A 14755-nucleotide genomic window follows, 5' to 3' on the forward strand; every position below is an offset into this window, starting at 1 on the left:
CTACTTAGCTAATGCTTGACTCGTTTCAATCACAATATTTTCACTTTTAAAATTGGTACATTTGTCTCTGTTTATTGGCTACTTGTGGTCATCCTGATCCTTGAAATAGGATCCTTGAGCTCCTGCAACCTCACAGATGGTCCTAGCTTTCCATTGTGAATTGGTCTGCAGGGCCAGTGATAAATTTCAGGGGTCCAGGGGACAAAACCATGCACTGGGTTTGCTTTTCCTTCCTAGCCACACCCCTCCCCCAAGCTTTCCTGAATGGAGAGGGGGAACTTGGTGGTGGGCTTCCAGTGGTGGACTGTCTTCTCCTCTTTAGTGGATGGGAAGAGGATGTGTCCTGATGCGGTGGCAGTGGTAGCAGATTTTTCTTCTCACCCTCGGAGGGTGGAAGAAGGAAGAGCAGCTGCCACTGTAGTCTTCCTTCCCCATTCACTGAGGAATAGAATGGGAAGGGGAGAAACTGCTGTGGAGTCTTTGGCAGGCGCGTAACAATGATAGGGCAAGGGGAGACAGTTGTCTGGGGGCCCCACTGCCTGGAGGGGCACCCCAGAGGCACCTCACGTGGCTCCCCATTGCCCCCTGCCCAGCCCCATAGCCTCTCAGCCACTTGCCCTCTTCGCCGTCTCTCCTGCTTGTTCTGCTGGCCCGCAATCGAAGCAGCAGGCAAGCTGCAAAGAGCTCCTTTCCTCCCGCCTCTCAGCTGATCGGCGGGTGGGCGGGGCTTCCACGGAGGCCTCCGTGTAGGCCACAGTGAAGCCTGAACTCCAGTAGGGCCCAAGCCAGCCAGGAAGGAGGAGGCAGCCAGAGTGTTCTCTGCAGCAGAAGACCCCTTGCTGCCCTGCTTAACCCAGACCAGCATTTGCCAGGTAGAGTGTGAACTCCTTTTTGTGGTTATCTTTCCCGCCCCCCCCCCCCCCATATATAGAGATTTGCTTGCCATAGGGCTTGGATGTGGCGGGGGGGAGGGACCGAGAAGTCTCTGAATATTTATTTTGAAACAGCTTGGAAAATTTGCTGACTTAAAAAGTCCTATAAGTGGCTTGTTTCATGGCAGAAAATTGCAAAAACTTCTGGAACAGTATTTTATTAATTTTATTTATTCATTCATTCATTTATAAATGCACTCATGTTCAAGTTGTTTTGCAACCCAGAAGGTCTGAGTGAGAACTGTGACGTATGTGTGGTGCTTTTATTTTATTTTATTTTTCTTGTGTGTGAACTGCTCCCCAATAACTTGCAGGGACTTCAGGGTAAATCTGGCCAACATGTGAATGCAGCACCTCCATTCCAGAGGAGATGTGTGTTAAAGGGCTTTAAAAGCCTCCTGTGAAAAACCTCCTGGAATCAAACTTGACTGAATTTGTTCAGAATTCTGAGAAAACAAACATAGGCTCATCCTGCATGTTTGAAAGTCTCCTTTGCTAATCTGCAGCGAGGGGCCCATTTTAATAATTCATCTTTCTAGTGTGTTCTAGGCATTAAAAGTAAAACAAATGTATAGTACTCAATGTATATCACTATATATTGTGACGTGTGTGTGTGTATTCAGTGAAATGTATTTGCAGGCAGCATACTTATTTTGGAATATCAGACTTAAATCCTTGGGGGCCTGGGGTGTGCGGAGGCCCTGGACTTTGGGGGGGGGGCCATTTTAAAATCTTGTCTCTGGGCCCACTCCAACCTTGCTACGCCCCTGGTCTTTGGGCATTGGCAGTTCCTCCTCCACTCCCCCAAGGTGGATGAGCTTCCTTCCTAGAGACCCCTGTGTCATAGGGACGTAGGCTGCTGCCATATTCAAAGTCAGACTATTGGTCCATCTAGCTCAGTCTTGTCTGCAAAGACTGGCAGTAACTTCTCCAAGGTTGCAGGCAGGACTCTCTCAGTCATCTCTCTTAGAGATGCTAGAGAGGGAACTTGGAATCTTCTGAATGCAAGTATGCAGATGATTTTCCCAGAGCAGTCTGATCCCCTAAGCAATGTTCCCTATAAGAGGAATTTGCAGATGTTGTTGATTACAATTCCCATAATCCTTGTCCAAAGGCCATTTCAGCTAGGGATGCTGGGAATTGTAGTCAACAACATCTGGGAATCATGCTTACAGGGAACACTGCGCCTAAGAGGAATACCTTACAGTGCTCACATGTGGTCTCCCCCTTAAAAGTAACTAGGGTGGATCCTGCTTAGCACAGGGGACAATTCATGTTTGCTACCACAAGACCAGTTCTCCTCCTCAAGTCAATGAGTTCTGCGAAGACGTTCCTTCCCCCTCATGGGAATAAGAAGGCAGCAGCACCAAGTATGTCTTGTACAGGAATGCCCATAGGGATGGGGAGGTAGAGAGGAGGTTGAGAGAATGCAGAAACAGAGTGAGAGATCTAAGCACTGCTGCCACCTCCTGGCACCCCTCATAAAGGCCCTGGAACTGGGTCAGCCATGGACCATGTACCAAGGCCTTACTTAGCTATCTCTTGATACTCCCTCCGATGGCCTGGGTGGTGGTTGTTTGACCAGGACTCAAGAAAGCACAAACCTATACTTCTTTAAGCATGCATAAGATTGCAGACTAATAACATTATCCACCCAACTTTTAAAAATTTTTATGCTAGGATAAAATGGCCTTTTTTCTAACTCATTATGCACAATTACTCTTGTCTTTTGAACTATAGAAAAGAAACATAAATTGTCTGGCGGGAGCTCCAAGCTAAATGGTGATGCTTGTGTGTGACCCTAAACAGCAGAACATCCTGTTCATAGTATACAAATCCCTTTTAAAATGGATTTAAACTTTATTAGTACTGATTTCCTACTTTACCGGTGCCGACTTCCTGTGGTGTTTTGCTTTCTACCTTGATTGGTTGCTATCAGTTTTGGTTTATATGCAGCTGTGTCTGTTCCTTGAAGATAATGATTTCAGAACTCTGGTGTGGTCAGTTGTACCTTGTAGGCTTTAGTACTGCAATGCTCTACATGCAACTGTCTTTGTATGTAGTTTGGAAACTTCAAAATGCAGCAGCCAGAATCGTTTCTCAGAGAGACCATATTATCCCCTTTTTAAAACAGTTGCACTGGCTGCCCACTTGTTTCAGGGCAAAATACATAGTTTTGGCCATTACCTGTAAAGTCCTAAATGGTTTAAGACAGGGCTACCTGGGAGAGTGTCATCTTCAGCATGATCCCCATTGCATATTAAGATCATCTAGAGAGGTCCATCTCTGGCTGCCACCAGCTTCTCTGGCAGCAATTTGGGATCAAATTTTCTCTGTAGCTGCTCCTGGGCTGTGAATGCGATCCCAGTGGATATTCAATGCTTAAGATCTTCACCAGCCTTTAAAACAATCTTTAAAATGCATCTTTTTAGCATGGGATTTTAAAATTGTGTTTAATGGATTTTTTAAAAAAACTCTTTTTATTTATATGAACCCCTTAGAGCCCACCTGGAAAAGGTGGTATAAAAAAAAGTAAATCTATAAAATTAAAACTGAGAAATCGAGCTATATATTTTCCATTTTAGACCTGTGTGGATTGCTTTTTGTTTCAGCAATCCTATATGTTAGTGTATCTTTGAATTGTCCATTCATATAAAAATTCTTTGAATGTTTGATAAAGGTCTGAAATGAGTTGTTACCCAGAAAAATCATCATTTGTATGTATTGGCCATTGTTTGTATTTGCAGTGTCAATAAAGATCCCTTTCTGTATGTTTGTTTACATATTGGTTTTTGATTGAGGTTCTAGTTTGTGGTTTACCATTTGATTAAAAAAATAAAAGCAAATACCGTTTGTCTGATAGGACCAGAGATATTACAACTGCAAGCCACAGTTTATCTAACCAGTCTATAGTATGGGATTATTTGTTTTAGTGACCCAAGACAGCTTCTCCCCGCTATCTGTCACTTAACTCCAAGAAATGAGGTCAACTATCTTCTGTCAGTGGAAGACCAACAAAGATGCTCAGGCTGCCATTAGCTCTGCATGGTTGGTTGAGAGAGAAGGATTCAGATATTGTTTATTTATCATATTTTTATACCGCCTGATATGTACAACTCTAAGTGGTGTACAAATTTTAATATTAAAAATTACAGATTAAAATACAAAACACAATAAAACAATATAAAACAAATTATTAACACTATTAAAATTAATTATAATTAAAAGCTTGCGAGGAGAGTCTTGAGGGTCTTCCTGAAAACAGAGAAGGGAGATACTCTTATTTCAGCAGGGAACATATTGCAAAGACCTGAGGCAGCTGCAGAGAAAGCCCAGTCCTGGGTCGCCACCAAACAAGCTGGTGGCAACCATAACCAGACCTCTCCAGAAGATCATAACAGACAGCAGGATTCATGACAAAGGAGTCACTCTTTTAAATAGCCTGGACCCAAGCCGTTAAGGGAGATAGTGTCACGGGCGCATGCTCCCGCAATAAATCAATCAACAGCAGCAATGTGTAGGATAAGCTTTTACTAGTAGCAAAGCAAATTTAATGGAAATTACCACCTTGAAATCATCAGTCCATAAATCGTATTCAGGGGGCCAAGTCCAATAAGGGTCAATGGCAGGAGAACTGGTTGCCAGTTCCATAGTCCAGGGGGTTCTGAAGAAAGTCATGAGTTGATAGCCAGACACAGGGTCAAGAACACAGGAGCAACTAGGAACAAGATGTGCAAAGCAAGGGGCTGGAACTGCATGCCAAAGCAGTCAGTTGAAACCAGCGTGGTACAGAGTCTGAATTTATACCTCTTATTTATTTATTATTTGTTTATTTTATTCCATTTCTATACTGCCCTTCCAAAAATGGCTCAGGGTGGTTCAAGACCTCTTCAAGGTCAGTTGCCAGGTGAAGCCAATTAAAACCCTGCCTACCTTTGGAGTTACAGATTCAGTTGCCTCCTTGGTCAGACTTGTAGCCAAATGGCTGCTGCTTGTCTGTACAAAACACTGCTCCTTTCTGTGGTCACGCCTGCGCTCCACATAGCTCACTGTCTGCTGCTTGGTCCTAGCTCCTTCCCATTTGAAGAGATCGATGGCTCCCTGGCAACCTATAATAGGTATGCTCTCCGTCCGTGGGCTCCCTCGTCAGCATCTTGTAGCAGGACCATATCAGGGGACTGTGGGTCAGGCAGTTTCTCCTCAGAATCTTCTGAATCAGACTACTGCCTGACAGATAGGCAGTTATGAAATATATTTAGGCTTCCCAGTCTTGGAACTAAAGGGTACTAACTACTGTGCCATTATTTGTTTTCAGTAAAGGAAATGTGTGCAGCACAAGAAGATTTGAACCCATTTGCTCAATTTCTCACTGCAACATGGTTTTTATAGGCATTGCAATCCTCTTCTAGTTCCTTAGTTCAAACCCTGCCCCAAACACAGAAATAGTTACATAGGGTAGTTGCTAGAAATAGGGGTGTGCACAAACCCCCAAATTATGGTTCAGTTCGAATCAGATTCATTTTGGTTCGAACCAAACCAGTCCAGTTGAAACCACCAGCCAGTCTGTTCTGTTTAGTCGAACTGGTTCAGTGGTTCGGGTGGCAATACTAGTAAAGGGGATTCCCCTTTACAAGTAAAGTGGTGGAGGAATCCACCAAAAGGCGGCGGGAAAGCAGCCAGAAAGGTTGTTTAAGGTTCTTACCGGCTTGCTGCTGCCTCCCACCACTCATCATAGCCCAGTCGCCTGCCGGATATCTTTTTAAACAGGACGCCCATGTGGTGGCGTAGTTCAGTTGAAGGAGGTGTAGAATTGTAGCCCTGCCATGTGTGCAGGTTTGTCTGTGATTTCCCTGCTACAGCTGCTGAGGCCCCACAGCAGCATGCAAAGCGAAGCATATTTCAAGGTTAATGCTAAAATCCAGATGTGGTTTTCCAGCTTGTAAGGGGAACTTGATGTGTGGCTGCTAAGCAAAAACCAAATACTTCAAAAACCAAATACTCCATTCCTTGCCTGAGTATGGGCGAGGCTTTCAGATGGGTTCAAGGAGACTATCCCCAACATTCTATGTGACTGTATAATGCTTGAGCCAGACGCAGAACCCATTGTTTTAAAACCTGTTACCTGTATAAATTTAAGTTTCCAACTCACTAAATGGCCCACTTAGTGGCCATTTTGAAAGAATTGCTCATTCTCAGTGGTGTTGTTGCTTGAACTAATTTTATTGCTGAAGTTAATTTGTGGTCTTAGTTTCACTTGCATTGGTACTTGTAGGATGGTGTTTTGTGTCTGAAAAACCACCCACTGAGTTTGGCATGTGTTAGGCTTGAATATTTACATTTATTTCTTGCTGGGGAAATGAGTCTGCACGTTTTGCATCTGCTGTTCTGTTCTGACAGGACCTTACCTTCGTGGGGTGGCGTTTCCTGCTCTCTTGGGAACCTGCTTCTCACAATTAGTTCAAAGAAGTTAATGTGCGTTATGTGTTCTACCTTTGACCTATTTAATAGCTTCCGGGTCCCTTGCATTCTCTTAATACAGATCCCATTAGGAGATGGTGGCTGACATCCAGACTAATTTACTGAATAGTACTACTCAGGGAGTAGTCTAAAGGGCTATTCAATTTCAATAGAACTTCCTCTAGAATATTTAGTTAGGATGTCAGCCACTGAGTGGTCTGTAAATTAATGATCCAAATCCCATGACCTAAGCTTGTCATTAATGCATTTTTCTAGGCTTTTGTTTAAATTTGTACTTTGTCTTGATGCTCTCTCTGTTTGTGGTGGTGGGAAACTACTACAAATGCCCCATCATCAATTTTCTCTAAGTATTACATCTAGGTGATTCTGTTGGCTATGCAACTGTATCTTTAATTCTTTTAGAATCTGAAGGTCCGTGGGGACAGTAAGTGGCACCGCCCAACTCTGTCCCTGTTAGAAAGCAAGCTGTCTACAAGGCATTGATTCTTTAATAGTTGCAGTAAAACCCAGTTGAAGCAATCCATAGAATTAAAGCAGTGGCAGTGCCAGAATTTCCTGAAGTGCCCAAGGGATACTTTTTATTAGCAGTGAAAGTTTCCTTGCCAATTCATTTGTGTCTGCGAAGGGAACCAGCAATAATACTTAATAGTGCTTTGTGCCACACTGTGCTCTACTTCATCTGTTTTCTGAAATAGAACATATAATGCAAGTTTTGTTTTCTCTTCTTACCCCAGCCCACATGCCGCCTGACTGCTGGCTTCCTATATAGAATTTAATGTCTGTGAAGAATTTAAGAGGTGAAAATCAAACAACAGACTGATCATAATGTGGTAACGAGTCAGGTTAATCCACATTCTAGTAATACATTTATCTAAACCCAAACACAAAATCTTCCACAGCTAGTTTTTGGGATCTTAAGAACCCTTCCTCAGGCTGGATGGTAGGAAAAGCAAAAGGGGTGGAGTAGATGAGCCTGGTGAAATGACCTCAAAGTTCTGCATTTTGTTAAAAGCCTTGACATGGTCGTAAAGAATAGTTAAGCAGTCATATTGAGCAGCTTCACTAGGTACTATACATGATCTCAAGCTGTACCCATAGCTTCTGGGATGAAGAGTCAATAATAGTTGTAAAGTCATGCCTAGCCAACTGCGGGTTTCCCAATCACAGTTCTGAGTATCCACGACTAGGAAATTGTGACTAGGTCTTGCCAACTGTGATTCAAGTATCTGTGGATCGGCAATTAAAAAAAAAATAATTTTGGGGTTTTTCATGGTTTAGGGGGGTTTAGGGGTGACTTTCATGGGTTACGGGGTTTATTTTGAGGATTTTTTTCTTTTTCTTTTTTCACTTTATTTTGCGGCCCTTACATGACTGCGATTCCCCTCACCCCCTGTTTGCCATTGATTTTAGTGGCTCACCAACTGCGAGGTTTTCCTGGAATGGAACCCTCACATTTGGTGAAGGATGACTGTGCCCTTATTTTTAGAAAATATAAATGTCCAGCAGTTTACTCTGTTACATCTCCATGGCTAACTGAAGCACACAGTCCCTTGTAAGGCAGAGGAAAGGAGTAAGAAAGAAACATGGTAGTCTTTAAGTTGGCAGTTAATGTAGGTGTTTCATTAGGCAGAAAGTCAATAGAAGCCAAATTGGTAGTATTTCCCTGTTGTGAAAAGTAAAGTCCTGTCTTCAGGTAGTAGAAGATACTTTCTTCTAGTTTAAAAATTCCTCTACTGGGTGGCTAAATGTGGGTTTCCCCCCCAAAAAATTCATGAAAATTGAAGGCAGCCATGTTGGTCCAAAAGAAAAATGCCATTAGTGACACTTTTTCATCCCCAAAGCAGAACTTCTGGGGCTCTCATTTTGTTGCTTTTCTTATCATACCCCCTTGGGAAGGCTTCTTAAGACCTCAAAAGCTAGCTGCTAAAGAGTTTGTGTTGGGATGTGCACAAATGGTTCATGACAAACCAGTTCTCCTCGAACCAGGGCCAGTTTGTCAGTTCCATTGCAGACCAAACTGGGGCTAGTCTGGTCCGTGATTGAACCGAACCAGGTCTGGTTTGGGCAAACCGATTTGGCATGATCAGCGGGCCGGGCAGGGGTGTTGAGTGAGTAAGTAAGTTGCTTACCTGGCCAGTACAGTGGTTGGTGCCACCGGTTGCCACTGCTCACTTTCCCCTGCAGCTCCAAGCAGCACATTCCCCACTCTTTTTCCAAGCCAATAGCTTGGTTCTGGTCTCCTTGCATGCTCAGCGTGCAGCATGTGCTCGGCAGCTAGGTAAAAGTGAGGGTGTGCTGCTTGGGGCCTCGGGGAGCGCAATTGATGGCAAGAGGTAGCTGGAATGGATGCCAGCCATGTAAGCAGCTGGCTTACTTGCTTGCTTTCCCCGCTCAGCCACCTTTTACCCCTGAAAGGGTCCACCACACCCTGTACTTGTAAAGGGAAATCCTCACAGGATTCCGCTTTACAAGTATATCCCCTGTACTGGTTCATCCCGGTTCAGTGGTCAAACTGGACTGGACCCAGTTCAGGCAGACATGGAACTGAACTGGATTGGTTTTAATCCAGTTCAGATTTTAACTGAACCGGCCAAACCAGTTCCGTAAACACTCCCTAATTTTGTGTCATTTTGGTTGACCCTAATAAACCTATTACTAGAATATATCTTTTGGTTTCTTTATTGTGGATCAACACAGCTCTCTGGAATTTTCTGGTCATCTTGTTAATAGAACAACGTAATGTATTGATTAAAATATTCAGTGTATCATAATACTCCAGTAAAATTGGTGTAAAGCACCCTGAACCTAAAGAAATATATGTAGACATAATTTGGACAACCACTTTGTCCAAGTCTTAAGGAGATATGAAGGAACCTTAACCAGGGCTTTGAGGTAGAACTCTTTAAATGGTTATCAATCAGTTGTCCAACAACATTTACCAAAATGAAACAGTTCAAAGAGTTAATGATCAAACAAATTAAATGGAAAATAGACCATCAAACAATGACAGGAACCAAGAAAACCTAGGCATTCAATGATCTGAGTATTAATTAGTAATCACTGCTAGTCTCAAAACAACATAATTGGAAGTTCACAACAACCAACAAGATTATGCAAGATTAAGATCTGTGCAAACAAGATTATTTTTTTATTCCTCTTTTATCATTTTAGATGATAGATAAATTACCTTTCTAGGCCCTCACCTGCACTCCTGGCATATTTTCAACAAAAGCCACATTTGATGCTATCGGTATAGACAATTCAACTAGTTGAACGACTTCTTGCTTTCCCACTTAATCAACCTGAATCGCTTTCATTAATTGGTGAGCCTTTCCCTTCTGTTAATATGGAATCCTAGCACTGAATTTGGTTATGCCAAATTGTACTTTTTCCAAGGGAAGATCGGTTCAATAGGATTCTGAATCTGACAGGAATGATTCTTCTTTCTTCAGTTGTCTTGCTCATGCATTTATTCTCGAACTAATTTATGTGAGTAATCAGTTCTAATATAATCTTTTGCAGTACACATGATCACAATGTCATCACAGGTTAATCATGTTACTTTATTGACCCCAAAGTTTATCTTTGTCCTTTGCTTGATCACCAGCACCAGTAAACTAAGTATACAAATGACAAGTGGCTGTTTTTTATGTTTTGAAATTTGGAAATGCTCCTTTGGAAATCTTGAGAATGGTTATGTTGTAAGTCCTGTCTGACAAAATATTTTGTTAACAAAATGGTGGGTACCTTGCTTATGCAAACTTGCCAGTCAGAGTATAACTGCTTGAAGGGTGGTATTGTCTATTGATGCAGAGGATGCAGCTCAGTTCTAGTACTATTCTGGGCATGAAAACCTCTAGAAAAAACAGGAAGCTCTGCAAAAAGTTTAGAGTGAGTAGGATTCTTCTCCTCCATTTAGCTCCGTCTAAATCTGTTGGATTTATAAATCCAGTTTTCTTTAAATCATATTTTTTCCTGCAAATTTTGTTTGCTCTGCATCAGTCATTATAATGATACTTTCCTGAATTATTACAATATCCTAATTAAAGAGAAAAGGCAGATTTAAAACCTGTGTTCTATGTGCAAATGAGGATACTATTCTTAGCACTATGCTTAGCTGCAGAGAGCAAAATGTAACTTATGTGTAATATCAAATTTAATAACACATGAAAGCAAATCTTTGTCAACAAAATAAATATTTCTCCAGTGTGTCATCAAATTTGGATTTGTTGTTAGTAGACATTTTGTCCAATGTTACTAAAAAAAAGGGAAATCAAATGCTAGTCAGACATAATACCCACTTTTTATACACACTAGACATAAAACCCACTAGTTTTATACCAGACATAAAAGTAGCAAAAATACCAAATCCAAAATGTCTGATGTTGATGGAACTTAGTGCTAGATGAAGTCTGCAGATGGAAGTAATGGTATTCCCATGTTTTATGTCTGAAGTACTACAATTCTTGTTGATCTCTGTTTACTTCACTCATTCCTTTTTGTATTTTATTCATACATAGAAGAGGGATTTATTATTTATGCCTGCCTTTCTTTGGTACAGTGTCTAGCATGGTTCTTTGTGAGGTCATGCCGTTTAACATCTACAGTATAATTAGGTTCTTTAAAGTACAATTTTATATGCATAAATATTTTTTGACCTTATTTTTGATTTTTGAAACTATATGCATACCAATGTTTTGTCATGTCAATTTTTTTATTTTTGTCTTCCAGGGCACACAGGACGGTTACTAAAATCTCTTTGTTTCATGAGTCTAACATTTCTGCTTCTGCACATCATCTTTCAAATCATAATAGCCAGCCTCGAAGCTAGACAAATCATTGAACCTGAACCTGGTTATCGCTGTAAGTAGGCTTTCTTTTAACTTTCTAGCTTTGAGCATGACACTTTAACTGAAAGAAGTATATTGTAAGTACCAATAGTGGGTTCATTGTAGTTATTGCTAAGATTTGTGTTACATTCTTGCTTCTGGAGAAGTGCTTTCCTTGTAATAACAATTATTTAATGGAACAAAAAAAGTTTATCCAGCTTCTTAAGATAGAAATCTGAATAAATGGAGGGTGGGGGAGTGTTAATATACACTTGGAGATTCGACGTACATGCCTCAACGCCATTTGCGGGGCCAGGAACAGCATGCTGGCCCTGCAAATTGCGCCGGCACATGTGCCGACGCCATTTATGTGCTGAAGCCGTGTGAGGGATGCTGGGGAAACATCCTGTTGCTGTTGCACGGCGTTTTAAAGGGGCAAGTGGCACAAGCGGCTGCTTGCACAGAGGTATTTCTGGTTGAACAGCGCCACGGTTTTGCGGGGCAGCGGGGGCTTGGTGGATGGGCAGGTAGGACCTGCCCACCTCCTCTTAAGGGAATCCCTCACCCTGCACTGAAGTGTTTCGGCACCAGGGAGCCGAAGCATTTTGGTACCTCTCAGAAGAGGCGCCAAAACACTTTGGGCTCATCCTTACAGGACACTACTCATGTAACTCCAGAGCTCTACTACTACAAATACTTATATGCAGCATTTCAACAAAAGCTTCCAAAGCTGTTTACATAGATAGATAAAATAAATAAATTAGATGGACTCTCACACTCATGTGCCATGGCAGAGGGAATTTCTTTATCATTTTTCACTGTGCAATTCCTTGCAGGTCTTTCAGCTTGTACTGGTAATAGTAGTAACCACAGCAATACATATTGCTGCTTTCATGCATATACTTGATCAGATAAATATTGGGCCCATAGGGGATATACAGGGGCTTCACCTCCTCAATGGCCTGACAGTTGCTTGTACAAGTGGGAGCTGAAAGCATGCCACAACCTTTGTAAAATGTTTAAACAAACTAAGGATTATATTGTAATTATCTCTGCATAGTCTTTGGAATATCACTGGCAATTCTACAATTAATTACAAGCTTTGTCATATTAAGGTTCTTATAGTGGCAAAGGCTGGTTAAAGTAGAAGGGGGCAGGGGAGGAAGGTATCCACTATCCAGATTTCTTTTCATATACTGTACTTTAAATCATTCTCTACATATATAAACAAGTTTTAGTTCCTTGTCCGAAACAAAATTTGTTGTGGGGTATGGGGAGTAGGATTTGTAAAACCCAGTGAGACTACCAAGGAATTGGTTTAGAAATCTAATCATACAAACTAAGCAAAATTCCACACATGATGATAATTGCCACTTTAAAAAAAAATTATGGGACCCCTAAATTTTGGCAAATACCACTTGTTTTGTTTTTATAACCCGCTCTCATTCTTGACCCTCCTCACAAACACAGACATTTTAGCTGAATCAAAATAGGCCATCTCATTTTTCAAGAGGTTTAAACTTTTGAAACATTTAGAACATTTAGAAATACAGATCCTTGAAAGGGGTGGGCGGCTTGTTTTTCCAGAGTCCAATAAATATTACCTGGTACCAGTAAAATGTCTTTAAATAATTTTATACAAGATTCCTAGTTTGTTAAAGGGTACATTGTGTTTCTCTTAAACAAGGTGAAAGATCAATAAGTAAGTTAGAACTTTTGAGTCTTAGGAAATATTCCTCCAAATACCTATTAGTCTGCCTATTATAGTATTTTAATGGTCTCAGAAAAAAGCTGTTCACATTAATATTGTCTAGGTTGCCATTTAAACTTTGCAGTTAAATTGAAAAATGTTTCTGGTCACTGTTCTGTAAAATTCAGTAAAGAAATTTATCTGTTAAAACCATTTTCCAGATTGGTTTCAATTAAAATAGCAAATGAGTTGAACAAATATTGGAATATAGTTCTGACTTACAATGATTACTAATGGAATTACGTTTCTGTTAATGAAGGATTTATCCCTCCAGTTCATTCCTTAAGAAGTACAATGTGCTCACTACATGTCAGTACAGTTTATTTTCTGGCTGAAGGAAAATCTTCAGTTATTTACTGATATAGATTTCTAATAAGTATTGGAAATGGCTGCTACACATACAAATTGATCTGCCAAATAAGATGGTTCTTGATTTTTTAAAAAAACGATTTAACACTATTATGAGCAAATAATTTCAAAACCTATTTCAAAGCAATCATACTGAAAGGGAACCATTACATTTTACTGACTGTTGGACTCTTTGGATAAAAAAGGTAGTCCACATTCCCAGTGTCAGTAAGACAAATTTATTCAGGGTAAGGTCAAAAGAAGATTATAGCCTATGTATACTTTGCCAGTATATTATCCCTAAATTCCCACTGAAGGTAGGCCTGGAACCCTGGGCAAGATAGCAACAAAGACTCTCCATAAATTTCAATTTCTTCATAACTATTGAAAACAGTCTTGTTGATCTTAATGGCTTGATATTGTGAAAAAATACTGGTGCGAGGGGGAGATATCCAGGAATAACTTCAGTCAAAGTTGATAATTCTATTGTTAACATGCACTTTTAAAAGGTAGAAGAATGGGAGATCTGTGAATTATAGAATGGGGAAGGATTTGAAAGATGATGGAAAGGTTTAAGGGTAAATTGAGGAGAGTGGGGAGTGAATGAAGAGCAAAAGAATGGAAGTTTGTCAGAATAGACCACAGAGAAAGAGATACTAATATCTGGAATTATTTATTATATTTATATAATAAATATAAATATATTCAGAGGATATAAATATATATTCTTGGACACTTTCCTCCAAGGAGTTCAAATTGATGTACGTTTTTTTCTCCTCTTTGGGCCTCACAACAGCTTTGTGAGATAGACTTGGCTGAGAGATAATGACTGACCCAGGGTTGGCCAGTGAACTTTTTGTAGCTGAATGGGTCTCCCCATCCCAGCCCAACACTATCACAACTACATTTTTTCCTCTATAAAAAACATGTCAGTGCAAGCTCTGATTGCTTGATTTTTCCAGACTTGTAGGGTTATGAGATAATGAAACCAAATAAACAAAACTACCTTTAAAATGATGGCTTATTTTTCTTAGCAATAGAACCCCCTTTTTCGATATACTTCAAGGTTGGCCTGTCTGTTGTGTCTCCATAGAGTACTCGCCCAAAAGGCATTCCAGTTTTGCATTCTTCCCTTACTGTAAGGCTCCACCTGGGCATAGTGGCATGCATGGAACTGGCACCTGCCAGTACAAAGGTGTGTGTGTGGAGGTATATTTAAGCATGATCTTATCCCTCCCACCATGTTTCACCTGCCATTTCTGTCTTTCAAAATGGTACGGCGGGGCGGCAGCATATCTCCTTGCCACTCTGGTGCCTCCTCGGACCGGAAGTGGCTGGAAGTGCCTGGTGCGTGTGCACAGGTTGTGAGTCTACACATTGTGAATCAACTTTTCTGAATCAAGCCTTTCCTTGATCCT

General features: G+C 40.9%; 1 protein-coding gene across 14 annotated transcripts in view; it reads left to right on the forward strand.

The window, feature by feature from the left end:
- Positions 1-14755, forward strand: part of PIEZO2 (piezo type mechanosensitive ion channel component 2) — a 469614-nt gene that overhangs the window by 134430 nt on the left and 320429 nt on the right. For all 14 annotated transcript variants that reach the window (XM_053247271.1, XM_053247279.1, XM_053247278.1 and 11 more), the window contains one exon: positions 11142-11273. In XM_053247271.1, the coding sequence (XP_053103246.1) occupies positions 11142-11273 (132 nt within the window). The remainder of the gene's footprint in view (positions 1-11141; positions 11274-14755) is intronic.

This window comes from Hemicordylus capensis, chromosome 4 (genome assembly GCF_027244095.1).
Source record: "Hemicordylus capensis ecotype Gifberg chromosome 4, rHemCap1.1.pri, whole genome shotgun sequence".
NCBI lineage: Eukaryota > Metazoa > Chordata > Lepidosauria > Squamata > Cordylidae > Hemicordylus > Hemicordylus capensis.